We start from the raw sequence: 27,759 nt of genomic DNA on the forward strand, positions 1-27,759 counted from the left end.
AGATTACTTGCTCGCAATATTGCATATTGTGTGCTAGCCACCTCAGTGATGTTGGAATTAAACAATGTGTAAAGCACCCCAGCAAGCATTTTTAAAAAAAAGATGTCTAACAGACGTCAAAACATAGTCATATTGGCTAAATCAAATCTAAATTTGGGCTGTCAGTGTAAATCTAATAGACGTTTAAGAATGGGCCAAAACTAGACTAATCCTCAAATGAACGACTACACATATAAAGTCTGTCTAATCTGTCTATTTGACCACTAGTCTAGTTTTGGGCTATTGTTAGATGTCTATTAGATTTTCACTGACAGCCCAAGTTTAGCCTTGTTTTAGCCAAGCTGTTTACGTTTAGATGTCTATTAGACGTCTATTGAACATTATTGTTTGCTGGGACCTTGTTTTGAATAATGAAGCCTGATATTTGGTACATTAGTTTCTAAGGCCTCTAATTTATAAGCCTGATAAAAACAAAAAACATAAAAAAGTAGAATAATAATACAAAAAACAAACATCCTCATTCAGGTTGTTCAAACATGATATATGAGGAATTGTATCAGTTGTCATTGACATCCATAAAACAAAAATGGAAACATTAGTGCATACTATACTATATCAATGGTTTACAGTTACCAGCATGTACAAAATACATTCTATGTTCAATAGGGAAAAAAACTAAATTAGTTTTGTGGTAAACTATTTACACAGATCACAATGACTTGATGGTCCATAGATGGTATCATGGACTCAAAATCTTGTTTGTAAAATGGGATCTGAACAAGCTGTACTAGCTGTAAATCTGTACTACCCACATGTGTACCTGATAAAGTAAAGTAATTGATGTAAAGTTGGCTTTATATTCATAAATTACTTAATATTATATTTTTTAGAAATGTATTCGTTGCAAATTCTTATTATGTTAATCATATCAGCAGCCAAAGACTATCAAAGTACAACATTGTTCGTTCACAGTCAATTAAATAGTGCTTGTGTTGTTTTGAAGTCATACTTGCATACGATTTAAGACCGTATATTTAAAGTAGCATTGTAATTTCTTAAGAAACTGTGTCACAAGTTGTCCCTGAATGAACGAGTAAAAATAAAACCAACTTTACCTTAATGATAGAGTGACCTAAAAAATGTATATAGCTTCATAAGAGAATCTGTATATTTATTGTAAGCGGGTAGGAATGCAGTCACTCATCATGAGTTAGATATGTTGTAAAGGTCTACTCAATTTTTTAGAACGTTTTCTTCATCATATCAACCAAGATACATCTAAGTATAGGCTATATATCTAATTTATAACATATAACACAGTAAATTAAGTCAAAATATCATAGAGCGCACACATACACATAACTTACTTACAAATTAAAACGGGTTGGGGCAACTGAAATTTAGTCACTGGCTTTCAATAAATACAGGCCGGTAACACAGACGTGATGTCGTTACAAAAATAACTTAGTGTAGAAATAGGCCCAAATGTACAACTCCCACAATCTAACATCACAACAGGGAAAGCTGCTGAAGCAGAAGCAACAGCGCCACTTATTATATTCGCCTAGCAATGAAGTTATCCAATCAGAGAGTCGTGTTTTACGACGTCAGTGGCTTTTGACGAATCAATACACTTCTTGTTGCATAGACGCAACCTACCAGCGACAAGCTTGGCGACGATAAGTTCGGCTGACCCATCATCAGGAGGAAAGCAGGTATGAGACTGCGATGAAACTTGACTAACTTTGTGAAATATTACGAGGGTCTGATTGCAGATGAACCTGTCATATTTTAGACAAATAAGTTAAGCTAATTAGCTAAACCCCATCAAACAAATCATACGTTTTTGGTTCGTTTTAAATACTGCCGTTATGTAGCGGATTAGCCACATTGTAGCTCAGGAATGATGATACAAATGTGTAGCTGTCAAAATACGTCTGTGAAGTTAAAGAACTCCTTTTGTGAAAATCAAGATCCTACATTTCAATCAAGATATTGTACATAATTTGTTTATTGTTATCGTTACATTATTTCATTTGGTTTCTTTTAGACTGGAGACAGAAAGTCAGTATTGCTCTATTCAAGGCTGCGCGTGCGTTTCCCCTGTTTTACAGCAGAGTCATAAACAGCCCCGTTCACCTCAGCCCCAGTGCTAAAATAGCGTCATTGTTCAGGATGCCCCAGACAAACAAGTTCAAATGTGCTGCAGCCAGCAGTCCGGCTCAATCTGCTGGTCCTGACCGTGGGGAACCAGTCAGAGACCCCAACGCACCTCCAGGGGACAGTGGTGGAGATGAAAACCAGGGAGACCCTCAGATTATCAAATCACCGAGTGACCCCAAACAATACAGGTAAAGTCCACGTGATTTAAAACAGTCACGTATATAATAAAATTATATTCACACATTCAGACTTTCTCCGTAATAATATAGTTTCAGAAAAGTATTAATTGCCAATTCATTCATTCATTCATTCATTCATTCATTCATTCATTCATTCATTCATTCATTCATTCGTTTTCAGTTTAGTCCTTTTATTAATTTGGGGTTGCCACAGTGGAATAAACCACCAACTTATGTAGCATATTTTTTTGCAGCGGATGCCCTTCCAGCTGCAACCCATCACTGGGAAACATCCGTACACACTCAATCACACACATACACTTGGGACAATTTAGCTTACCCAATTCACCTGTACCACGTCTTTGGATTTGTGGGGGAAACCGGAGCACCCGGAGGAAACCCACGCAAACACGGGAAGAACATGCAAACTCCAGAATTGCCAACTGACCCAGCCAAGGCTCAAACCAACAGTCTACTTGCTGTGAGGCGACATCGCTACCCACTGCGCCACCACGCCACCCTTTTTGCCAATTTTATATTTTGAAATCATATCAGCAGCCAATGACTAACAAAGTACAAAATTGTTTACAGTCAATTAAATACTCCTAATGTTGTTTTGAAGTCATGCTTCCATGCTATTTCAGATAAAAAATAGCAAGTAGTGTGTGTGGTGAACCATATAGGGAGTGGAGCATTATAATGAATGAATGTGTAAAATTAAAACCAACTTTACCTCAATTATAATACACACTACCAGTCAAAAGTTTGTTGTCTGTAATATTTTTAAAATGTTTTAAAAGAATGTAATTCTGCTCACCAATGCTGCATTTGATCAAAAAATACAGTAAAACTTAATTTTTGATCTGTTGTTACAATTTTAAATGACAGTTGTCTTATTGATTGTGGTTTAAAATTTTGATTATTCCTCTGATACAAAGCAGAATTTTTATCATAATTTCTCCAGTATTCAGCGTCACACAATTCTTTAGAAATCATTATAATGATGATGATTTGTTGTTCTAAAAAAATCAGCTTTATTTAGATACAAAAGCACTAATAATAATTCTTACTGTGTTCACTGCTGACATTTTTTTTCTCCATAGTATTGTTGAAACTGATACTTTTTAAAAAAATGTTTGTCTAAAAAAGAAAGATAATAAAATAGCTTTTTTATTAATTAATTTTTCATTTTAAATGTGTTTATTTTCACTTTTCAACAATTTATTGTTATTAAAATGTATGTATTTTTATTGCATCTTTAATAACATTGTAACTACTATACTATTATATAATACTAATGTATTAAACCAACAGACAATGCCCATTTTAACAATGCAAGGCTGAAGAAAAACAGAATAAATTATTTATTTATATATATATATATATATATATATATATATATATATATATATATATATATATATATATATATATATATATATATACATACATACATACATACATACATACATACACACACACACACACACACACACACACACACACACACACACACACACACACAAATACATACAGAAATAATGAAATTATAATAAATAAATAAAAAAATAATTATATAAACAAAATTAAAATATATAAAGATAAAATAATGGTAAAATAAGAAACATAAATTAATTGAATTAAAGAAACATCACTAAAATCCAAGTAAGGCGTCCAGACTTGATGAAAAGCCTCAGTGGATATGAATGAATTCTAAGGAATTCTAAGGGAATCATTTCCCTAATAATATTTGACCACCCTTTCAAGGATGGGTTCTTCACTGATCTAATAACAGGATTATTCCATAATAATTTGATGTAGTCTCCCACTTTCTTCTTACATTTAACACACACTTGTGAATTACTTGAGTTAAACTTGCTACAGTTAATGTATATTTTAATAGTACTTTTGAATGATATTGTATCAGTTTATAATAAATGATAATAAAAGAAATAATAAATGTTTATTTTTGAGCAGATCATGATACTAAAATATTTGAATTATTATGTAACGCTAAAGACTAATTATGCTTTAAAAAAATATCTGCTTTAACCCACAATTATTAATCGCATTCAATAAAATAAGAGTTAATTAATATTGCATTAACATTTCACAATTACTTCTTTTTTATTGTTAAATAAATGAATCCTTTGTGAGCAGAATAAGCTTATTATAAAACTTTTTAAAAATCCTAACTTTTTCTGCTAGTGTATATACTCTTAAAGTAACAAGTGAAACCTTTTAAAAGATCATTTTACATTATGAATGATACAGTATGTTGGCACTCGAGGATCGGGAAATATGAGATCGCTCTAGTAAAACATAAGCTCTCGTTGCATCTTTGAGTGTGTAACACAACACTGCATGTGTGTGCGGATGACTAAAGTGACCAACAGAATTTCTTTTTCTTCTTTTCATACAGATATATTGAGCTGAGTAATGGACTGAGGGCTCTGCTCATCTCTGATCTGAGCGGTTTAGATGGGAAAGCTGAAGATGAGGATGATGAAGATTCTGAAGAGGAGGAGGCGGAAGAGGAGGCAGAGGGAGAGGAAGAAGAGGGAGACTCGGGGGAAGGAACGGATGAGGAATCTGAAGAGGAAGGAGACAGTCAGGATAGCGATTTTGAGGAGCTAGATGAGGAAAGTGACCAGAAGAAGAAAAAGGGATCTGAAAAACAGGTTTGTTTTGAGATTACCATGCATGTTATTCAAATTAATTCTTCGTATTAAAGTCAGCATGAAATTAAAATGTATCTATTCATGTTTTATACTTTTTTGAGCTTTTTATCTTTATTATTCCAGGCTGTCATAAATTAATCTTTTGGACGAAGTAAATGTCTCTAATGGAATGCATTATGGATTTCTCCAATTGTTTCATCTGCATAAACTCATCCTCTTTATCACAAACTTGCATTTAGTTTGCCTCTATCCAATCAGCCACTCCTAAATAAAACTAGCCTTTTTTGCTTTTCAATACTGAGTTTGTTTACATGACTACAGAAAAAAAAAATCTTCACAGCTTGTTGTGTTCTGTGTCATTTTTGGATATTCTATTGTGAATGCATTATACAGTGCTGGTCAGCGTAAATGAGTACATCCCCTTATTAAATTGAAATTTTTTTACTAATATCTCAGTTAATATAGGCAATGAATTTTAGTGCTGTTAATCAAAGGTTTTAGTAAACTGTTATATACATTAAAATAAGAGGTTTGTTCACCTAACATTTTTAGAAATAGAAAGATAATGCATTTAAAATTCAAATAAGTTATTGCAAGAAAAATTAAAAACTTCTAACAAAATTGTATGTTTTATGTTTCTCTTGATTTTTCCTGTTCATTACAATTTTGTCTTATTTGTTTTTCTCTTAGACATTATTTTGGGTGTACTTATTTTTGCACTGTGATCTTAAATCTTTTTAGATTTTTGCCTTTGATACTGACTAATCTAAAGTTTATGAACATTTTTTTATTATAAAGCATCATATTGAAAATATTAATTTAAAAGAAAGGTCTGTGAGGGGTGTACTCATTTATGCTGTGCGCTGTACATGCAGTGCTCAGCATATATGAGTACACCCCATTTTGAAAATGAATTTTTATCCATTTCTCAGTGAATATGGATAATATATATTGGTGCATTTGAACAAACAGATTTATTAACAGATATATTTATTAAGATAATATTTTTGTCACAGAACATCTTTAGAAATGGAAAGATAATACATTTAAATTCATGCAAAATATTGCAAAAAAGACAAACTACAACATTGTATATATTTTTGTTTCTCTTGATTTTTGCTATTTTTGAAATTTTTATTAAATACTTTTCTTTAACATAAAATTAGGCTACTAATTTTTGTAAAGTTGTTTTGTTGGATAAGCTCCAGATTTGGCTTCAGTACTGACTAAACTAATGTATATGCACAAATATAATATTAATTTGTTTAAATGAGAGATTTGTGGGGGTTGTACTCCTATATGCTGAACACTGTACATTATATTAGGAGGTGTTTTTGTACATTTGCATTTTAAGATAGTGATTCTGTCAAATGTACCTATTTATGTTTTAATATCTAATATGGAGTATTTAAATTGACTTTATTGCTGTGTTTTTCTTTTAGTCCAGTTAGACAAATATGCCATATAATTTGTTTTCAATTCATCAAGAATAACTTTAAACTGTCCTTAACACAATGCCTCAATATACAGTATATAATTTTTTGTGCAGTTAACAGCTCTCTCTCTCTCTCTCTCTCTCTCTCTCTCTCTCTCTCTCTCTCTCTCTCTCTCTCCCTCCCTCTCTCCCTCCCTCTCTCCCTCCCTCTCCCTCTCCCTCTTTTCCCACTTAGTCTGCGGCAGCCCTTTGTATTGGGGTAGGGAGTTTCAGTGACCCTAATGATTTACCTGGCCTTGCACACTTCCTGGAGCACAGTACGTCTATTCTGCCATTACTCTATTCAATAGTACTTCAGTCTCCATGATAATATTTCACTTGACCAAATCTCACTTCTTATATCTCAGTGGTATTCATGGGCAGCGAAAAGTACCCTTCTGAAAATGGCTTTGATGCATTCCTAAAAAAGCACGGCGGCAGTGATAACGCTTCCACTGATTGTGAGAGAACCATTTTCCAATTTGACGTGCAGAGGAAACGCTTTAAAGAAGCCCTTGACAGGTGAAGTAGCACTAAAGATGTGATCATATCGCCACTTATCTTGAGGGCCCTTTTTATTTTTTTGGAGTCAGAACAGATATATTTTACACAATACCTTTGAGCATTTTGTTTTACTAAAATCACTAACATAAAATCAAATGCATTTATACATGCACTTTGGTCTTGAATAACCTTTAAAGTGTCTTTGGGTCAATCATACTAAATTGCATTGTTTTTAAAAATGATTAAACACTTCCTGCTGCTGATAAATGGGTAAAACCAAGTGGTTTTATGCTTATTAGCAAAGCATATCAATTTAAAATAATTAATTAGTATATTGAGGCTGCACTTGCGTCATCAAATGATATTTTTTTAATATGCCTGACATGTTTTTGGTTTATGATCTGTTGTTATAGTTGATAATATTTTACTGACTGATTTCTAGTGACTGTTCTGTAAATCATTGTGAATATGTATAGCATGTTTTAAGGGTCCCGTAAAGTGCTTTAAATGTGCATTTTATATTTGATGTTTGACTTAATCTTAAATACTGAAAATAAAGATAGGGTGGAACATAGAGTAGCTCCTCCCCTTTTTAAATAATAGCCAATAGCTGCGTTTTTATCATAGCTTTACCAGGTTGAGTGTTTGTGCCGCATGCGCTCAACACAAACTAACAAACGCGTCAACTATAAATACTGTATGTTTAACGAGTTTCATATTTTCTATTAGCGAATTTGGTCATTGTTTTGAAGCATACTAGCTAATAGACATTCTTAAAATAAAAAGACTGATTTATATTATTCAAATCCCACAGAACCTTTAAAGCTTTATTGCACCTTTAATGTTTGACTCAATTGTCTTTTTTGTTTTATGTCAGATGGGCTCAGTTTTTCATATGTCCTCTTATGATTGAAGATGCCATTGATCGAGAGGTTGAGGCTGTGGACAGTGGTGAGAAAAAAAATGTAATTATAGATTAAAAGTGATCCTCATAATGCAGCTGTAAAGTGACAACTATGTGTTTGCTACAGAATATCAGCTTGCCAAGCCGTCCGATTCTCACCGTAAGGAAATGCTCTTTGGCAGCCTCGCAAAGCCCGACCATCCTATGAGCAAATTCTGTTGGGGTAAGTTAAACATGCAGCGCTGCTTCAGAGTAGCTATTTAAATGGTTCTGGACCAATAGACCTTTTTTTTTGTAATGGTAATGGTGATTGTTGAAGGAAATGCACAGACCCTAAAGACCGAGCCTAAGGAGAAGAACATCAATGTTTACAAGAGACTCCGTGAGTTCTGGAAGAGGCACTACTCTGCCCACTATATGACCCTGGCAGTGCAGTCTAAAGGTAGGTACAGTGTGAGGAATGTTACTTGAATGTGAAAATACAAATGATACTAAACTAGAAAACTGATCTTGTTGCTATAATATCTTAACAGAGAGTCTTGACACCCTTGAGGAATGGGTTAGAGAAATCTTTAGCCAGGTGCCCAACAAGTAAGCAGAACATAAGCATTATTTGAAGTTTTCTAAAATGCTAAATGAATAATGTTTAAAAGAATTTTTCAATGCATTTCAGTGGGCAGCTGAAGCCTGATTTTTCAGACAAGCTCAATCCCTTTGAAACTCCTGCCTTCAACAAACTTTACAGAGGTTTGTTGTAGAACATACATTATCAATCATCAGAGGTTTAATACAATTGTAAAAGTCACTTTTCATGATTTCTTGTTGCAGTGGTGCCTGTTAGAAAAGTGCATGCCCTCACTATCACATGGGCTCTACCACCTCAAGAAAAGCACTACAGGTAAAACAGTCAAGGTGGCTTTCAGCTATGCATTCATGTATTATAGATATTGAGTTGAAATCCAAATTATAGGTTTCCTATCAAATGCTAATTCTTTTTCAAATGTTTCTCAAGTGTTGTTAATAGAGGGGCCATGATGACTGTAGATAATAGACTGTAGATATAATTTTGCTTTCCGCTTAGGGCTTATCCAGGTTAACTAGGCAAGTTGGATTAATTAGGCAAGTCATTGGACAATAGTGATTTGTTTTAAAGCCATTTTAATAGTTATTTATTTTTTAAAGATTAAAAAACAGCCTTTATTCCAGCCAAACCACATATGACTTTCTCCAGAAGACAATGATATTTGAGAAAATATTGTGAATATTTGCTCTGATAATTATCAGTATTTGAATATTATATCACTAATAATTGAAAAAGACAAACATATTTGGCTAATAAATTGGGCTTTAACTGAATATACATTTTTTTTAAATACTGTGATCCATGTTAGGGTTTAGAGGAGTGATTTTACAATGTGTTTTAACTGTTTGACATTCTTAAATCATCTTTGAAAAGGTGATACATTTATTAAAATGAAAACAGTTTTTATTGCAGATATGTTCACAAGATACCCCCGTGAAACATTTTGTTGAGTATTCATATTAAGATTTTGTTGGTACTTCAAATAAGATTCATATTCAAAGCTCTTTACGTCGATCCACAGGGTCAAACCTCTCCATTACATCGCTTGGCTGATTGGCCATGAGGGAACTGGAAGTATCCTGTCAATGCTTAGAAGAAAGTAAGTCCTTTCACGCATAATTTAGTTTTATATTGTAGCAATGTTCTGCTTTCCAGCTAAGTGACCTCTAAATTGAGCATAGTTTGGTATTGGGCTTACTTTTTGTGCATAAACTGTAAAACCATATCTCTGTCTGTGTCTAGGTGCTGGGCTTTGGCTTTGTTTGGTGGAAACAGCGAAACCGGTTTTGATCAGAACACCACATATTCAATTTTTAGTATCTCCATCACACTGACCGACGAGGGCTTCCAGAACTTCTATGAGGTCTGTTAGGGGCACTAACAGTCTAAAAACTGCATTGCTTTTGATTTTTAGCAGCCTACACTACTTGTGCATGTCAGAAAGTATGCACTGCGGTCGCAAACATCTTTAAGATATAATATTCTTTTCACGCTTAATGTCTTTATAGAAATACAGGGGTAAAGCAGAGAAGCGAACAGCTTTGCTAGATGTGTGTAAAACAGGATTACAAAGCCTCTGAGGCACAAACACACCCCTTTACCATCCTGAATTATAACAGACACAGTTTCTGTTAAGTTCCGTCCCACTCAAAATGAATGTCTATGCTAATTTGGATGTTTTTTTTTCCTTCATTCAGGTTGCTCATCTCGTCTTCCAGTACTTGAAAATGCTTCAGACTCTTGGGCCGCAACAGAGGTAGGCTCTTTATGTGAAGTGTGCTGCTAGACTAGACGAGACTTCAGTTTAAAAGTGTCTTTGCAAAACTTTTGCACGCACTGAATGATGTAGCTTGAAAAGCATCACAATATGTATTTTATTTATTTTTGTTTTTCACAGAATATATGAAGAAATTCAAAAGATTGAGGCTAATGAATTTCACTATCAGGAGCAGGTAAGAGAAAATAGTTTAGTCAGCTTGTATAAATGGAAGGATGTTTCATTCTTGATTGTTGGTGGTGTTTCCTGTTGAAAAGAGGTAAAATTTGTAATGTTTATGTTGATCATCAGTTGGCAGCATAACCCCTTTAGATTTAAAAAAAGTTTCCGGCTTTTATATGGAGTTTATTTAGCGTAAAACAGCAGATTGCATAAATTCATTTACTATTTGGGCTGTTTGATTGGTCGAATGGCAATTGCGATTTGACACGTGATTGGCTAATCGCAAGAAGCTGCGTCTTGAAATATACATTTAATTTCCCCCGCCCAGAGCAAATGTGTGCCTGCCGTCTGTGTGACAGTCTTACTAACCAATTAAATGTGGGTACACCTTTGTTCTGCCCAATTACAAGTGCGCAGCCAAATGGAAAGCTCACAATAAAACAAGCAAGCAGGAAAACGCGGACAAGTGGGATGATGGCGTCTGCTGCTTCAGACGCATTAACAGACAAATTAATATCAAAGAATAACAGCATGTCGGTAATATGGGAATATTGCAACCAGCAACAACCAGCACCTAAAAAAGCACCACAGGCGATCATATAAGGAGTGTATTGCTAAACAATTGACTGATAGTATTGCCAGTGACACTCAATCTAGTAGCAAACAACAGCAAAGTACAATTTTTGAGTTGTTTGCACCAGGAGATAACTAACGCCATTACTCACTACTGTTTGCTCTAGAAAGAAATTTGTTTAATTTCTTTATGGATTTTTTTATGGATATTTTTAAACAAATTTTAATAAAAGTTGAAGTAATTTAATATCTTCAGTTTCTTTTTTAACTAATACTCACTGCATTTTAGCAGTAAGAAGCTATGATACAGATTATTGAGCTGAAGCTTGACTACAAAATCAAATCGAAAAATCGTGTATTATTGAATTTTTTTTTATTTCAAAGCATTTTCTCAAAATATGTGTCAAAATAAGATGTCACCAAAATCATTCAATTTGCTGAAATACAGAGAAAGTTGTGGCCAAATTAAGACCCAAAACCATCCCAGAGTGGATGAAAATATCACCAACAGCACTCAAGGGTTAAAGGGAAATGGTTCTGAGTATTTGTGTGTTAAATTACAGTATTGCTTTTACAGACTGATCCTATTGAGTATGTGGAGGACATTTGTGAAAACATGCAGTTGTTCCCAAAAGAGGACTTCTTAACAGGAGACCAGTTAATGTTTGAGTTCAAACCAGAGGTAATTGCCCTTCATAGGCACCACAGATTTTAATTTATTACAGCTTTTTTTTCCCTCTTTTTTTTTTTGACATATTTGTGCTGTTTTAGCTTGCCTCCTTTATAATTGTGCTTTATTCCCTTAGGTTATCTCTGCTGCATTGAACCTCCTCACACCAGAGAAGGCCAACTTGCTGCTTTTGTCCCCTGAGCATGAAGGCCAGTGCCCTCTCAGGGAAAAGTGGTTTGGGACTCAGTACAGCACGGAGGGTTTGTACTTGTTTTCAGTTTTAATTCTTAGTTCAGGATCAGAAGATAAAGCTGTCAAGTTTAAAACGTCATGCACAATATGAAAATGATCTTTTGTAGAAAATCTTAGAATCTTTGTGTCTGTACTGTCAGATTATTACCACTCTAGTCAGATTAATTTGCATAATACAGTCACTAGAGCTGGAGATGTAAATCTGATGCCAAAATTAGGAAGCAACCCCGGCTGTGTGGGAGTGTTTTTGTTTGAAATATGATAACCACAATAAGCGACAGCCCATATTTTTAATATCAGCAAGATCGTAGGTGGATACTTTGAAGAGAGATGTATTCAAGCACATTAACTGTTGCTGTTTATAAGCATAAAAATATCTAGCTCTCCCTCTTCTTCTCGTAATTAATCTTAAATGGTTATTTAACCTCTTAAGGCCCAAGGTGTTTTTTACATGCATTTTTATTTCTCTTTGCTATTTGGGCTTATTGGATCCAAATTAGAATAAAAACCTAAGTATCATCTTTTGATATGATGTACTTTTAAAAAAAATTTACTTTTAGAAAGAATTATGTCCATATATGTGGACTTATGGTACGGATTTACATAAAACACTTTTCCCTGACTGTTTTGTAATGCATATTTCACATAGAAATTTTTTTGAACATGTTTGTAATGTAGTGTAATGTGTATTTATATAGCGCATTTATTGTGTATGGCCAAATACCCAAAGCGATTTACAATCATGAGAGAGCTCTCTCCACACTACCACCAGTGTGCAGCATTCACTTGGATGTTGCATGTTTTAACTATCAGAGAGTAATAACAATTTTTTTTTCCATTTTGGACAGTTAAAATACAGTGTTTGGGACGTTTCATATGCTGCAAAACAGTTGCAGGATGACACTTTATGTCTGTAACAAAATATAAAACATTTAAAGTATTTTAAATAGCCACTTAAGAGCTAAAATGTGCTGTCCATGTACAGTATGTGGCCACTAAGCCCTAGGAGGTTAATGCTTCAGTGTGTATGTATGTATTTTTTTTTCACCTTCGTGTCATTCCAAACCCAAAAGAAATTATTTCATCTACAGAAGACATGGGGAATATATTTATAGTTAAATAGACAAATGTTTGTGTTTTTTTTTTTTTACCAATTACTTTAAAATGTTCGTAAAAGCAATATGAATTGAGCAATTTAATCTTAAATAGATGCATTCACTTTTTTATTTAATTTGAGATATTATTCACATATAAACACTGATCAGCGAACGATGAGCATTTAGATATATACATATTTATAGATTTGGTCATTTTGGTGCTTGCTTAACATAAAAAAAACAATGAGGTTCATTGTTCAATATCATACCAAAATGTGTGAATCATTAAGGCTTGTTTGCTCGAGTTAAAGATTTTAATGTTTTTATGATTGCTGATCAGTGTTTATATATGGATAAACCTAAAACGAAGTCTTGGTTTATAGTTAACTCCCATTTCTTTCAAATTTGATTCAAAATGTCTTTTATTTAATGTCTATCTATTTATGTTCTGAAGATGAATGAGAGTTGAATGGGTCTGGAATAACATGAGGGTGAGTAAATAATGTGATCATTTATTTTATGGAGAGGTTAGAGCAGGGGTGTCCAAACTCAGTCCTGGAGGGCCGGTGCCTTGCAGAGTTTAGTTCCAACTTCCTTCAACACACCCGCCTGGAAGTTTCTAGTATATCTAGTAAGAGCTTGATTAGCTGGTTCAGGTGTGTCTAATTGAGGTTGGAACTAAACTTTGCAGGACACCGGCCCTCCAGGACCGAGTTTGAAAAGCCAGTCTATAAATGGATGGTCTATTAATAGACATCAATGCTGAATAATTGTTACAGAATGTTGTTTGCTGAAAAGACATGTATTCTTAATCTTGATTGACGACAGCATTTTTTTTGTATAAACTATGCAACTCCTGACAGCCAAACTGTCTTCTAAACCAATATTCTCAAACTAGATTCCTGGAGGGCCGTAGCTCTGCACAGTTTTGCTTCAAACCTGATCAAACACAGCTGATCCAACTAATCAAGGTGTTCAAGACTACTAGACACTATTAAGCAGGTGTGAGTTGGAAGTGGTTGGAGCTAAACTATGCAGAGCTGTGGCCCTCCAGGAATAAAGTTTGAGATCATTGTTCTAAACCATGTTTTTTGACTTCTCTTTCAGACATAGAGCAGCACTGGAGAGAGATCTGGGCAAAAGATTTCGATTTAAATCCCAGCCTTCACCTACCTGCTGAAAATAAGTTCATCGGTGGGCATTCTTGATAGGTGTCTTTTGGAGTTGTTGACATATACTGTATTTTCACCGTTTGCAGTTAGCATTGATGTCTCTTTTCACCTCCAGCCACTGATTTCGCCCTCAAGACCTCTGACTGTCCGGACACCGAATATCCTGTCAGAATAATGAACAATGACCGAGGATGTCTGTGGTACAAGAAGGACAACAAGTTCAAGATCCCCAAAGGTGTGATTGTGTTTGTCTCTACACTCAATATATCATGTCTAACAGCTAAAAAAAAGTCTGAAGTACAAAAAGTCTCTTACTGAACACTTTTGTCTCTTCTTTCAGCATACGTGCGGTTCCATCTCATATCACCTGTGGTGCAGAAATCTCCAAAAAAGTAAGCTGATGAGCCTGTAAAAACATACCATGATTTGAGCAGATCTTGTAAATGTTGTAACTATGGAAACCTCATCTAGCCATTAGCGTGCCCTCAGGTCTTCGTTTCATCTCCAGTTTCTATTCCTGTCCATTTACCTTTCCATCTGACCTTCTCTTTTTTTGTTCCTTCCTCTCACTTCCACTTAGCCTGGTGCTTTTTGACTTGTTTGTGAATATCCTGGTTCACAACTTGGCCGAACCGGCCTATGAGGCTGATGTGGCGCAGCTAGAATATAAACTGGTGGCCGGTGAACATGGCCTAGTCATTAAGGTTAAGGGCTTCAATCACAAACTACCGGTAAGTGACGAGCGCAAATAAGATAGGGTGTTAAACTTTTTATTATTATTATCATTATTATTATTAAGTTGGGATCATTTGTTGCAGTTGCTGTTCAACCTGATTGTGGATTATCTTGCCGATTTCTCCGCCGCTCCTGATGTATTCAGCATGTTTGCAGAGCAGCTGAAGAAAACCTACTTTAACATCCTCATCAAGCCGGAGAAGCTTGGAAAGTGTGTCTACTTTATGTTTGCTTTTACTGCAGTTATACTTTTATGCAGCCATTTATACTTTATAGCAGGGGTGGGCAAACTCGGTCCTGGAGGGCCTGCATAGTTTAGCTCCAACGCTAATTAAACACACCTGAACATGCTAATCAGTGTCTTCAAAATCACTAGAAATCTTTAAGCAGGTGTGTTTGATTAGTGTTGGAGCTAGACTGTGCAGGACACCAGCCCTTCAGGAACAAGTTTGCCCATCCCTGCTTTAGAGAAACCACACACAAGCATACTTAAGTTTTTCTTTTTTTTAGAAAATGTGACCTGAACCAGTCACAATGGTCATTTAAAAACAAATTAGGATCTATACATACTGAATAAATGTTTTTGTTTGTTTATACTTTAGATAACATTGGCTGACACAATTATTTAAAAATTCCCTTTACAATTGTCCGTATTAAATTCTTAGCCATGCATATTACTAATAAACAATTAAGTCTAAATAAACTTATGCTAAGAAATATATATATATATAATGTCTTAATTGATCATAATCTTTACATAATATTCTTATTATTTTTGCGATTAGAAGAAAAATCTATCATTTTGACCCATATAATGTACTGTTGGCTATTTCTACAAATATATTAAAAGGTCAAGTGGTCAAAAATGACTTGAAAATTTGAAGCTTTTAATTGATCATAAAAATACAGAAAAAACATATTGTGAAATATTAGAAATTAATTTTGCATTATGTTTTAAAAGGTAATGTTTTGAGGATACAAAGCTGAATTTCCTGCAGTTGTTAATTCAGGTTTTAGTGTAACAATCCTTCCACATACTATAGACACCACACTTAAGCATACTTAACTTTTATTTATTTTTTCTATTTTTAGAAAATGTGACCCTAAACCAGTTATAAGAGTCTTTTTTATTAAGATCTTATACATAACGGAATAGACATCAATAGACATGGCTGATGTAGACATTTGAATATCTGGAATCTGAGGGTTAAAAAAAAAACGAAATATTGAGAGAATTTCATTTAAAATTGTCCAATTTAAGTTCTTAGCCATGTATATTACTAATCAACAATTAAGTCTAAATATATTTATGCTAAGAAATTTATATAATGTCTTCATGAAACATGATCTTTACTTAATATCCTAATGATATTTGGCATAAAAGAAAAATCAATAGTTTTGACCCAAATGATCTGATATTAGCCATTCCTACAAATATATTGTAAGACTAGTTTTGTGGTCAAGGGGTCAGAAATATCTTAACAAAATGAAAGCAATTTTATAGCCTCTATACCCTGCCTGTCTGTGGTGTGGTTTAATCGTGATTGTGATTTTTGTTTTTGATTGTGATATATTTTTATGCCACTTTTTAAATGCTTGTGTAAAAACGTGTGCATACTACTGTTTATAGGTTTGAGGTAAGTAATATTATTTGAATATCTTTGAATGAATCTCTTAAGCTCACCAAGGCTGCTTTTAATTTATAAAAATATATAGAAAAAAACTATATTGTGAAATATTCTAATTTATATTTGTATTATATTTTAAATGTCATTTATTTTTTGTGAATGCAAAGCTTAAAGTCATTACTTCAGGTTTTAGTGCTACATGATCCTTTAGAAATCATTCTAATATTCTAAATTGATGATGAAGAAACATTTATGAGTATCAGTTTTTAAAAAGCTTAATTTTTTGATGGATAGAAGATTTACAAGAAAAGCATTTATTTGAAATAGAACACATTTATTATAATATATTATAAATGCAGTTATGGTCAGTTTTGTCATACATCATTGCTGATTAAAATTAATAATGTCTATTAAACTTTTTTTTATATATCTTATACATTTAAATGGTAGTACCGGTAAAAAACCTTTTATTGAAAAAAAAATATGTTTGCCGTTTATTAAATTACATTAAAATTAACCAAAACAATACAATTCTTGAGGTTTGTGGGGGACAATTTAATTGGTTTAATTTGTTATGTCCAATGCACTTAAATTAACAAGTCAACTTAATTCCTTAATTTTGGATCAACAGAAATCAGTTTTGTGTGAACCCAACATTTTTAATGTTTGATGCAGCTTCTACAAGATGGTGCGTTAAAAATTCTCTTGGTCCGAAGCATAATACAATTGCCTCATAACATGGTCCCTTCGCAATCCTGTATCTCTGCAAATCATGTATGCCATTGCCTATATGGCCATTGCTATAAATGTCCTTTCAGTAAAAAAGCCTTCCTCTCATAGCTCTTTCTATCTATATGTGTCTCTCCAGGGACGTGAGGCTGCTGATTCTGGAGCACTCGCGCTGGTCCACCATTCAGAAGTACCAGGCTGTGCTGGACGGGCTTAGTGTGGATGAGCTAATGGAGTTTGTGAGTGGCTTCAAGTCTGAGCTTTATGCTGAAGGACTACTGCAGGGAAACTTCACTAGCACTGTAAGTTTTATTGACACCTCACTTGTATTTGTTTTCAAAGTGCATTCTATGTTTTAAAGATGCCACATTGACTTCCATTTATGTACACTCAGAGTGTTATATAATATATTCAGCTTGAAATTAACACCTGCCAAACTGCCAAATGCAGGTGAAAATTGACTGCGGTGGGTAACGCATATCAGCACTCGAGCTAGTTTGGTTTATAAATTATGTTCTATCACTTTGCATTTAATCACTATCATAGCCTTCGCTATAAAAGGAGCCTCAAACATTGGCAAAAAAAGGGGGGTAAAGAGGGTCGCACATTGAGAGAAGTGCTACTTTAAAATAAAAAAAATACTTTGGTAATATTGATTGATGTTTCTCTTTGGATTAATTTTTTTTTCTCTTCATATATACAGTTTTTTTTTTGGTGCTACTTATGTTCTTTCAGTGAATGTATTGGTTGTAAATATATTTAATAGGGATGTCAAAATTAATTGTTTCTTCGATGCACCGCAATGCAGACGTCATTTATCGCATATGCGTTATGTCGCAGTAGAATACTATGGCAAGGGAGGTAAGCGTAAGTAAATAAAACTTATGGGTGAACCACGTTAGAGTCAATCGCAGCCCTTTTTGTTGAGCGTGTGACCAATCATAGGCATTTAACTACTCTCTTAACAGCGAATAAAAAGCAAGTGGGATAATATTTACGTTTGGTTATTTGCTATAAATGCTCATATTGTTCTGTGCATGTCCTTGAGATTTGTTTGATGCCGTGTTTTGTTTGAGCAGGTAAAACTAAAGATACAGTTCATATATCTGACTGCTTGTATTAAAGGACAAGATTCTATTTCAAACACATATTGAATGTATTTAAAAATTATATATTTTAATACAAGAATTTTTGTGCTGTGAAGTAAAATATAAAATAGCGTATGAAAAGCATCGTCAATGCTCCGTGATATCAAATTAAACCGAATCGATGGCATAATAATTGTAACCAAACCGTGAGACAAGTGTAGATTCACCCATAATATTATCTAATATTTAAATGCTCTGAACTGATTTTCTGATATCCGGTTATTCAAAAAATTCAATAGATACTTTCAATAGATTAAAAAAAATTAAAAGCCTGAATGTATTAAATATTTCTTAATATTTTTTTCTTGTGACTTGACTCTTTCCAAATCACCACGTTGTAACTGCCTGGTCAACCTCAAAATTAGCTTAGAGTGGTGTCAACACAATTTAACCAATAAAACTGTCCAAAAAAATCTTTTTTTTTAAGGGTTAACAAAGGTCACACGGTTAAGTTGCATGGCTGCATAAATTAGAAATTATGTTAAACAAAGAGGACAATATAAATTAATATTTTAAACCATGTATTTTGTTTTATGAGCTTTTCCAGAGGCTTTGTGACTATTTTTAACAATATTACTACTAGATGGTATAACGTTCACTTTTTTTTCCTATTTTTTCTTTACCTCCATCGATCTATCTTACTATTTATTAATTAATTGACTTTTTTTAAACAATTATTATTATTTTGCTCTTAATAAATTGTTGTTTATTTATTTGTTAATTATTAGTTAATCAATTTCTATTATTGTTTATGATTTGCTTTTGTAGTACATTTGGAGTAGAACCCATGGCACCTTCTTTTGCAAAATTTGCCTATGATTATATTTCTGGAATCACATTATACATTCATCCTGATATCTTTAAATACACGTCAAAAAATAACATTTTTACAGAATAGTAAAGGAATTTATTATAAAAGTATAACGCAAACAAAAAGTATATGCAAAAGTAAAATTGGATAAAGAATTAAAGACTAAAATTTCAGAAGAAGACTGGTTTGACTTGGGAAATGCATCAAACTACTACTAGTTCACAAGTGTGGAGGGAATGTTCCTGCAAATGCTTTATACGCTTCTTTATAACACTCAAGATTAAAGCAAACAGATCTCCAGACAACAAATGTGCTGGAGACAATGTGGGCAGGCAGAAGCAGATCATACCCATATCTTCTGGAGCTGTGAGAAAATTCAACCATTTTGGAATGATGTGCTGAATGTTATTTCTGAGGTGTTTGGATACAGGGTTCCTAGGACTGCACTATTCTTGTTTAGGGGTGGTATTAAGGACACTGTACCCCAGAGGTGACCAATATTTGTGTAAGATTCTTCTTGTGGCATGAAAAAAGACTATAACAAGGAACTGGCTTAAAGACTCAACGTTAAAACGTAAGCAGTGGTTTGAGATAATTGAAGAAATTCATGTAATGAAAAAACTGACATTTATGTTGAGGATGAGAACGGATTTTTTCAGCAAGGTTTGGGAAAAATGGTTTATATAGGGAATATAAAGACATCCACATTTATCTAAAAGATAATTGGAAAGGATCTAGCAATCTTATGCGTTTGGCTTTTTTTGTTTTTTGTGTGTTTTTTTTTCTACATGCAAGTTTATGTGTGTATATATAGGTAATTATGTATGTGCATATGTATGTAATGATTCAGTGCATCTGGAAAGTATTCAGTGTTTCACTTTTTCCACATTTTTTTGTTACAGCCTTATTCCAAAATGGATTAAATTAATTTATTTCCTCAAAATTCTACACACAATAACCCATAATGACAATGTGATTTTTTTTTTTTAAATTGTTGCAAATTTATTAAAAATAAAAAACCTGAAAAATCACATGTACAAAGTATTTACAGCCTTTGCCGTGAAGCTCTAAATTGAGCTCAGGTACATTCTGTTTCCACTGATCATTTTTGAGATGTTTTAGCAGCTTCATTGGAGTGGACCTGTGGTAAATTCAGTTGATTGGACATGATTTGAAAAGGCAGAATTTTTTTACTGAAAAATGTCTGCTGCTCTGAAAGTTCAAATTAGCACAGTGGCCTCCATCATCCATAAGTGAAAGATGTTTGGAACCACCAGGACTCTTTCTAGAACTGGCTGGCCATCTGAGCTTAGTGATCGAGGAAGAAGGGTGAGGTGATCAATAACCCTATGGTCACTCTGTTTAAACTCCTGCATTTTTCGCTGGAGAGAGGAGAACCTTACAGAGAGACAACAATCTGTGCAGCAATCCACCAATCAGGCCTGTATGGTAGAGTGGCCAGATAGAAGCCACTCCCCGCCTGGAATTTGCCAAAAGGCATCTGAAGGACTCTCAGACCATAAGAAACAAAATAGTCTGGAAAGAGGGAAATATGAATGCAGCAATGTACAGAGACATCCTGAATGAAAACCTGCTTCAGAGTGCTCTTTACCTCAGACTGGGGTGATGGTTCATCTTCCAGCAAGACAATGACGCAAAGCACACCACCAAAATATCAATGGAGTGACTTCACAACAACAATTTGGTGAATGTGCTTAAGTGGCCCAGCCAGAGCCCTAAATCCTATTGAACATCTCTGGAGAGATCAGAAAATGGCTGTACACCGTCACTTCCCATCAAACCTGATAGAGCTTGAGAGATACTGCAAAGAGGAATAGACAAAAATTCCCAAAGACAGGTGTGCCAAGCTTGTGGCATCATATTCAAAAAGAATTGAGGCTGTAATTGCTGCCAAAGGTGCATCAACAAAGTACTGAGCAAAGGCTGTGAATACTTATGTACATGTGATTTTTCAGGTTTTTATTTTTTTTAAATTTGCAACGATTAAAAAAAATCGTTTTTCACATAGTCATTATGGGGCATTGTGTGTAGAATTTTGAAGAAATAAATAAATTTGATCCATTTTGGAATAAGGCTGTAACATAAAAAAAATGTGGAAAAAGTGAAAAGCTATGAATACTTTCCAGATGCACTGTAAATGCCTGCATGTAAAAGACTGAATTGCAGTATATCAGTAGACAACTTCTATTGAACTTAACTATTGTGTCGATCTATTTTAAAAGGAACAGATTTAAATTTTTTTATTTCTTCTAACCTGTAGGAATCCATGGGGTTTTTACAATATGTCACAGAGTAAGTACTTATTTTTATTTTTTATTTTTATAGCAGTACCAAAATGTTCCATTAATAAAAGTATTTCATTTATTTTCTCGTGTTCAGAAAATTGCAGTTCAAGAAGTTGTCAGTAGAGGTCCCTGTTCTCTTCAGGGTTGTGGAGCTCCCTCAGAAACATCACCTCTGCAAAGTCAAGTCTCTCAATAAGGGGGATGCAAACTCTGAGGTCACTGTGTATTATCAGGTAACACTTCTTCCCTGGTTTAGATCAGTAGATAATATCATTTTCTTTCTAACATCTACCTTTGTGTTTTGGTAGTCTGGTCCTAAGAACCTGCGTGAACACACTCTGATGGAGCTGCTTGTGGTGAGTATGTGGCTTCAGTAAACGTTGTTGTAATTTGAAATGTGTATGTAAAGTATAAGAACGGCCACCCCAGGGTTTTTCGTTTTTAGCAATAAAGTCAGTCCCCCTTGGCAGTTTGTTGAGAAGTTCTCAGTTATTGCTCTCCAGGGCGCTGAGCACACACATCTGCATGGCCATAAGCTCAACTCATCCACTTTACTTTTATACTGAACACTGATTTTGGATGGTGTCCAGTTCTCTGTCTTTCTCAGCAGTTACTTTAAAACACTTGAGAGCTTGGGCTGGCGCTTATTGTAAAGTCTAATGTACTGTCCTAAAGGTTTAACGATTTATTTGTTTTGGGGTTTTTTGACGATTAATCGCTGATGATAACAGATGCTTTTTGAAAGTATTAGGCATTAACTAAAAAAAAAATATTGAGATGCGTGTCTTTTTCGTAGCTGGCAACCCTGGTGAGAGAGATACACAGTTTAAGTCAGAATTAATAGCCCCCCCTAATTATTAGCCCTTTGCCATGATGACAGTAAATAATATTTTACTAGATATTTTTCAAGATATTTCTAATTGACATTTAAACGCTTAACTAGATTAATTAGGTTAACTAGGCAGGTTAGGGTAATTAGGCAAGTTATTGTATAATAATGGTTTGTTCTTTAGACTATCAGAAAAAAACTATTAATTTGGGCTATAAATTTTGACTTTAAAATGTTTATTAAAAAATTAAAACTGCTTTTATTCTAGCCAAAATAAAACAAGTAAGACTTTATTGTGAAAATGTCCTTGCTCTGTTTCTAGTCCAAATATCTACATTTCAAAGCAAAAATAAAATTATTTAACTTGCCCCACTGACAGATATGTTTGCTAGTTTTAAAGAAAATCTCTTGATTTTGCTTATTTCATCAGAATTTTAAAACAAAGTAATAGTTTTACATGATACAAATTTTTGGGGATGTTTTTGACTAGAAATGAGTCAAAGCAAAGTAAAAAAAAAATCATTTTTTGCTTTGCCATTATTCAGTTTCTGTACCTGATATCTAATTAACTCCCCAGAAAACCGTCAAATAGAGCTATTCAATATTTTCTATATCTCGTAAAACTGTATTTACATTGCAATATTAATCACGGGAAAATAAAACATTGCGATTATCGGATTTTTCCAATATCATGCAGCCCTAATGTAAATTGGTATAACTCATTTTCATGTATCTCTTACTAAGTAATGTTGTTGTTATTATTTCGTTATATGTTTTTGTCTATATTAATCATGCATTAAAATAGACTTAAGTTGCTTATGTGGAAAAAATATATAATCATTTTAGTGTTTAGTGATTAACGTCTCTGTTTGTGTCACAAATTTAGCTGAATTGTTATTTGAATCGAGACTACAGTCTTAAAGTTAATCATGTCTGCACAATAGATTAGAAAAATCCAATAGCAGAAAACTTCTGAATTACTTTACCAGCAGACCAATTACCTGTGTTTTATCAACTCATGTCTTATCACGGTGTCTCTGCTGTGTTGTAGATGCACATGGAGGAGCCGTGTTTTGACTTCCTCCGGACCAAAGAGACTCTGGGGTAAATTTTTGGACAACATCAGAACATTATCTTCCTCAGGTTGCTGGTTTTAATTAGTTGTACTCGGTCTGTTTTTACAGATATCACGTCTACCCAACCTGTAGAAACACATCAGGTGTTCTTGGATTCTCCGTAACAGTGGAAACACAGGCCACCAAGTTCAAGTGAGCTCTTATTGTGTTTTGTGGATGTAGTTCGCTGCTGCATCCGAATGATCTGATTTATGTTCTGCAGCTGCTGCCTCTTGACATCCAAATCATAATTAACCTTTATCTCCACCTCTATCTCAGCTCAATTGCAGTGTTACTTTACTCTTGATTGGCTTTCTTCTTTTTGAAGCGAAGTACAGCGTACACTGAATGTTAACAACGCATCCATGTATTTACATCATGCTGAACGTTTTATTGCCTCATAAAAGACTATATTGCATAAGGTTGTGTTAATATATAGCAGGGTTACTGTTGGCCTGGAAATTTCAAGGAGTTTTAGAAGTGAGAAGGGAGTTAATGATTTTTTAAAGGTGGTGGACAGTTTTGAATTATTTAAACAAAATAAAATAGTTTTAAAGTGTTTTTTTAGCTGGAAATAATCGTGAGTTTTTTTTTTTTTTCAGGTGTTTGGAAATACTGAATACATTTTTTTAAATAATTGCTATTTTTAATCAGCAAGGATCAATAAAAAGAAATAATAGTTTACTCACCCAAAGGGCATCCAAACTGTAGGAGACTTTTTTCTTCAGTAACTGTTTAGGAAATGTCACATAATTCTAAAGAAAAAAGAAAGAAATCTACAGAAATATTAACATTTGTAAAAAGATTATTTTTAAATAAAATACAGTAATAAATTGCTAAAATTAAAGTTAAGTTAGAATTAAAGTCTTTTTTTAGCTAGAAATAATTGTGAGGGTTCTGTTAAATTAGATTAAAAATCTTTTTTAATTGTTTAAAAGTCCTGAATAAAACTCGATTACTATTTTTAATCAGCAAGGATCCATAAAAATAAATCAAGTTAGTTTAATTGCCTAAATGGGTATCCAAATTGCAGGAGACTTTTTTTTTTTCTCCAGGAACGCTATTGGAAATGTCAGTTAATTCAAAAGAAAAAAGAAATCCACAGAAATTTTAAATTTAGTACTATGATTTTTTTTTCTTCAGGAACATTAAGTCAATTGATTCTAAAAAAAATGTAAAAATAAATTTAAAAAAAAGATTAGTTATATGATTTCTTTATAAATCAGTAATAAATTGCATTAAAGTCTGTTCTAAAAGTAAATGTTTAGTTAAAATTTGTCTTTCTTTAGCTAGAAATAATTGCGAGATTTCTATAAAATTTGTTAAAAAAAATAAAAATAAAAAGTTCAGTTGTTTGAAAATACTGAAGACATTTGAAAAATAATAGCTATTTATTATCAGCAGGGATTCATAAAAAAAAAATAAAATCATGTTAGTTTACTCACCCAAAGGGCATCCAAATTGGAGGAGAATTTTACTTTCCTGACATAATAGGAAATGTCAATTATTTATAAAAAAATAAATAAATCATTAGTTATATGATTTTTTTAATGAAACTAATAAATTACATTTATTAGTTACATTTATAAGTTATACTTTATCTTATAAATAAGGCCTTAATGATCATGAAAGTTAAATTAAATAAAAAAAACACCTTAATAATACTATAGGTTAACATAACGCAAATATGATTTGTATTGTAAATTTAGATATTAAAATATTTGCTGCTTTTGAGTTTTGTGAACTTTTTTTCACACCGTTTTTTTCCCTGCACTGCAGCACTGAACTAGTGGAGACAAAAATTGAGGAATTTCTGGTAAGCTTTGGAGAGAAGATGAACAGCCTGAGCGATGAGGCCTTCAGGACACAGGTGACCGCTCTGGTCAAGCTGAAGGGCTGTGAAGACACTCATCTGGGCGAGGAGGTAGACAGGAACTGGACAGAGGTGGTCACGCAGCAGTACGTCTTCGACAGACTGAGCAGAGAGGTGAGACAACCTGAACAATGTGTTCATCATCCATTCGGAAAATAGATCTGGACATTGTCATGGTTTTTTTTAACTCATCCTACAGATTGATGCGCTGAAGCTCATGACCAAGGCTGAGCTGGTGAACTGGTTTATGGAGCATCGGGGTGAAGGCAACAGGAAGCTGAGTGTACATGTAGGTTTAACTTTATATAATTCTGTAGGGATTCATCTGTTCAGTCAGTCTAAATGCAAGCAAGGGTTTCTTTAGAAAAAAATACCTGATACCTGATCTTACTTTGATACTTTGTAAAAGACAAAGTGCTGCATAGCAAAAACGCTTACAACGAAGCGTTTTTAGAACAGTGCTTGTTTCTGCAGTGCTAAAATGCGTTTTACTCTACCACCAGCCATAGTCACTGTGTGGAGTGAAGTGGCTTTCACACCGGACACGGGAAGCACTGCACTATGAAACTCGTTCATTTCATAGAAGTGGACTGTCAACTAGCTTGTGCATACCTTGGGCAAATTTATTTATTTTTTTTAAATCAGTATAATTTAAATTGTTATTAAAGTTACATTTAAAAGGAGTTCAATTTAAAATGTTTTACAAAATTCATAAGATTTTGTTTTTAAAACTAGTTTAGGGGACAAAAAGTTATCTATAATATAATATTACTGTCTGTAAGGTTTTTTTGTTTGTTTGTTTTTGTAGCGCTTTTTAAAAACATATATAAAATAACCATACATAGTTATACACTGTTAACGTCAACATTAGTAGAATTACTGTTTCATTTTAGTATATTTAGTATTAGTAATATTTACTTTTTTTAGTCAATTTATCAAAAATAAACTATTTTATAATATTACTTAATATTATTTAAATTTATTTATTTATATATTTTTATTTTATTCTTTTTATATTTCATTTTATTTTTTTGGGGCGGCTCAGTGGTTAGCCCTGTCGCCTCACAGCAAGAAGGTCGCTAGTTTGAGCCCTGGCTGAGTTCGTTGGCATTTCTGTGTGGAGTTTGCATGTTTGCCCGTGTTCGCGTGGGTTTCTTCCGAATGCTTTGGTTTCCCCCGCAGTCCAAAGAAATGCGGTAAAAGGTGAATTGAATAAACTAAATTAGCTGTAAGTGTATGTGTGTAAATGAGTGTGTGTGGATGTTTCCCAGTACTGGGTTGCAGCTGGAAGGGCATCCACTGCGTAAAACATGCGCTAGATAAGTTCCGCTGTGGTGACCCCTGATGAAAGGGACTAAGTCGAAGGAAAATGAATGTATCAAAATATTTTAAATTTGGATAATGAGGTAAACTTTTTATTTAAAAACTAATGTAAGTAGTATTATTCGTTTTTTTTTTTTTTGTGAATTTCCTTAGGGAAACCAATCTAGTGCTTGGTTTACTAAATTACATTATACTGTAATAACATTATACTAAATGCACATACCAGTCAGAAGATCTTTTTTTTTTCAGGTTGTTGGTTACGGAGTAGAAGAAAACGACCCTCCCAATGATCCACATCCAACCCCTGGAGAAGAAGAAGAGGCCAGCAAGATGTCATTATATGGAGAAGTTTCCAAACTCACCTTCCTTCAAGCTTCCAATCTCCTGGCCTCCGTCAGCACCATAACAGACATCCGGGCCTTCACCCAAACCCTCAACCTCTTTCCTTACCACAAGATTCTCAAATAAACCAACCACCAACCCCAGTATCTCCATCATCCATCCTCTCCTACTGTCATACTTGAGCAAAGGATGAGCTTCAGCTGTATGTGTGTGTTTGCGTATGTGTGTGTGTGCATGAATGGGGCTCAACATGGGGATGGATGCAGGTCTTTAGAACATAAACATGACTTAAAGTACTCAGAATTGTGTGTATTTTATCAATATATCTGCAGTGTTATGTTTGTACTCAAATATTTCTAATGTTATGACACTGCTGAAAAATATTTGAATGAAATCGCTGGACTGCTTTTAATGTAGGCGGTTGAGGATTCGTAAGCATGCGAGAGCAATTTGATGATGCTTCTCTTATACTGCTCTACAGCATCACTCTGCATTTGGCACAACTTCAAACTGTAAAAACGAGGGACGGCTAATATCACTGCTTGAATTCAGAGTGTGCAAATATATTTATTAAAAGCATCGTAAAACTACTAATGGACTGATTGCATTTTAGTATTTTCATTTCTGTTATGAATCACTTTTGTGTGTGTGGTCAGTTAAAATAATGAAAGCATTTCATCATTTTGGTATGGTTTTGTTTAATTTATTTATTCTTTATATTCTTTTTGA

The 27,759-nt window shown here is 33.7% G+C and overlaps 3 protein-coding genes across 7 annotated transcripts in view; 1 reads left to right on the forward strand and 2 right to left on the reverse strand.

The window, feature by feature from the left end:
* The window catches only part of slitrk3b (SLIT and NTRK-like family, member 3b), a 39,447-nt gene extending 37,918 nt beyond the window's left edge, over nt 1-1,529 (reverse strand). For both annotated transcript variants that reach the window (XR_015477524.1, XM_087238756.1), the window contains exon 1: nt 1,372-1,529. The gene's annotated coding sequence lies outside the window, so the exon portion shown is untranslated. The remainder of the gene's footprint in view (nt 1-1,371) is intronic.
* skila (SKI-like proto-oncogene a) overlaps nt 1-27,759 on the reverse strand; it is a 672,908-nt gene that overhangs the window by 143,472 nt on the left and 501,677 nt on the right. The window lies entirely within an intron of this gene.
* On the forward strand, nt 1,673-27,620 carry nrd1a (nardilysin a (N-arginine dibasic convertase)). Of its 4 annotated transcripts, none has more exons than XM_087241106.1 (31): nt 1,673-1,715; nt 2,051-2,351; nt 4,765-5,023; nt 6,694-6,775; nt 6,866-7,019; nt 7,879-7,952; nt 8,033-8,128; nt 8,225-8,347; nt 8,439-8,496; nt 8,579-8,652; nt 8,734-8,803; nt 9,510-9,587; nt 9,731-9,851; nt 10,186-10,244; nt 10,386-10,440; nt 11,578-11,682; nt 11,807-11,930; nt 14,127-14,213; nt 14,307-14,426; nt 14,532-14,583; nt 14,772-14,922; nt 15,010-15,137; nt 17,423-17,585; nt 21,524-21,555; nt 21,643-21,781; nt 21,857-21,904; nt 23,429-23,481; nt 23,562-23,645; nt 25,272-25,479; nt 25,565-25,654; nt 26,938-27,620. In XM_087241106.1, exons 2-31 carry the CDS (start codon nt 2,176-2,178, stop codon nt 27,154-27,156), a joined length of 3,282 nt encoding a protein of 1,093 aa, XP_087097232.1. In that variant the 5' UTR covers nt 1,673-1,715; nt 2,051-2,175; the 3' UTR covers nt 27,157-27,620. The 4 variants fall into 4 exon arrangements, with proteins under 4 accessions (XP_087097232.1, XP_087097233.1, XP_087097234.1 ...); XM_087241107.1 differs by having other exon boundaries at nt 2,115-2,351; XM_087241108.1 differs by having other exon boundaries at nt 2,118-2,351.

Source organism: Danio rerio, chromosome 2, assembly GCF_052040795.2.
Source record: "Danio rerio strain M-AB ecotype USA chromosome 2, GRCz13ab, whole genome shotgun sequence".
Taxonomy (NCBI): domain Eukaryota; kingdom Metazoa; phylum Chordata; class Actinopteri; order Cypriniformes; family Danionidae; genus Danio; species Danio rerio.

Excerpts from the sequence above, each read along its gene's own strand:
- nrd1a (XM_087241106.1), top strand. The coding sequence starts at position 2,176 with ATGCCCCAGACAAACAAGTTCAAATGTGCTGCAGCCAGCAGTCCGGCT. Across the intron at positions 2,352-4,764 it reads AGTGACCCCAAACAATACAG|ATATATTGAGCTGAGTAATG; the intron begins GTAAAGTCCACG and ends CTTTTCATACAG. Across the intron at positions 5,024-6,693 it reads AAAAGGGATCTGAAAAACAG|TCTGCGGCAGCCCTTTGTAT; the intron begins GTTTGTTTTGAG and ends TTTCCCACTTAG.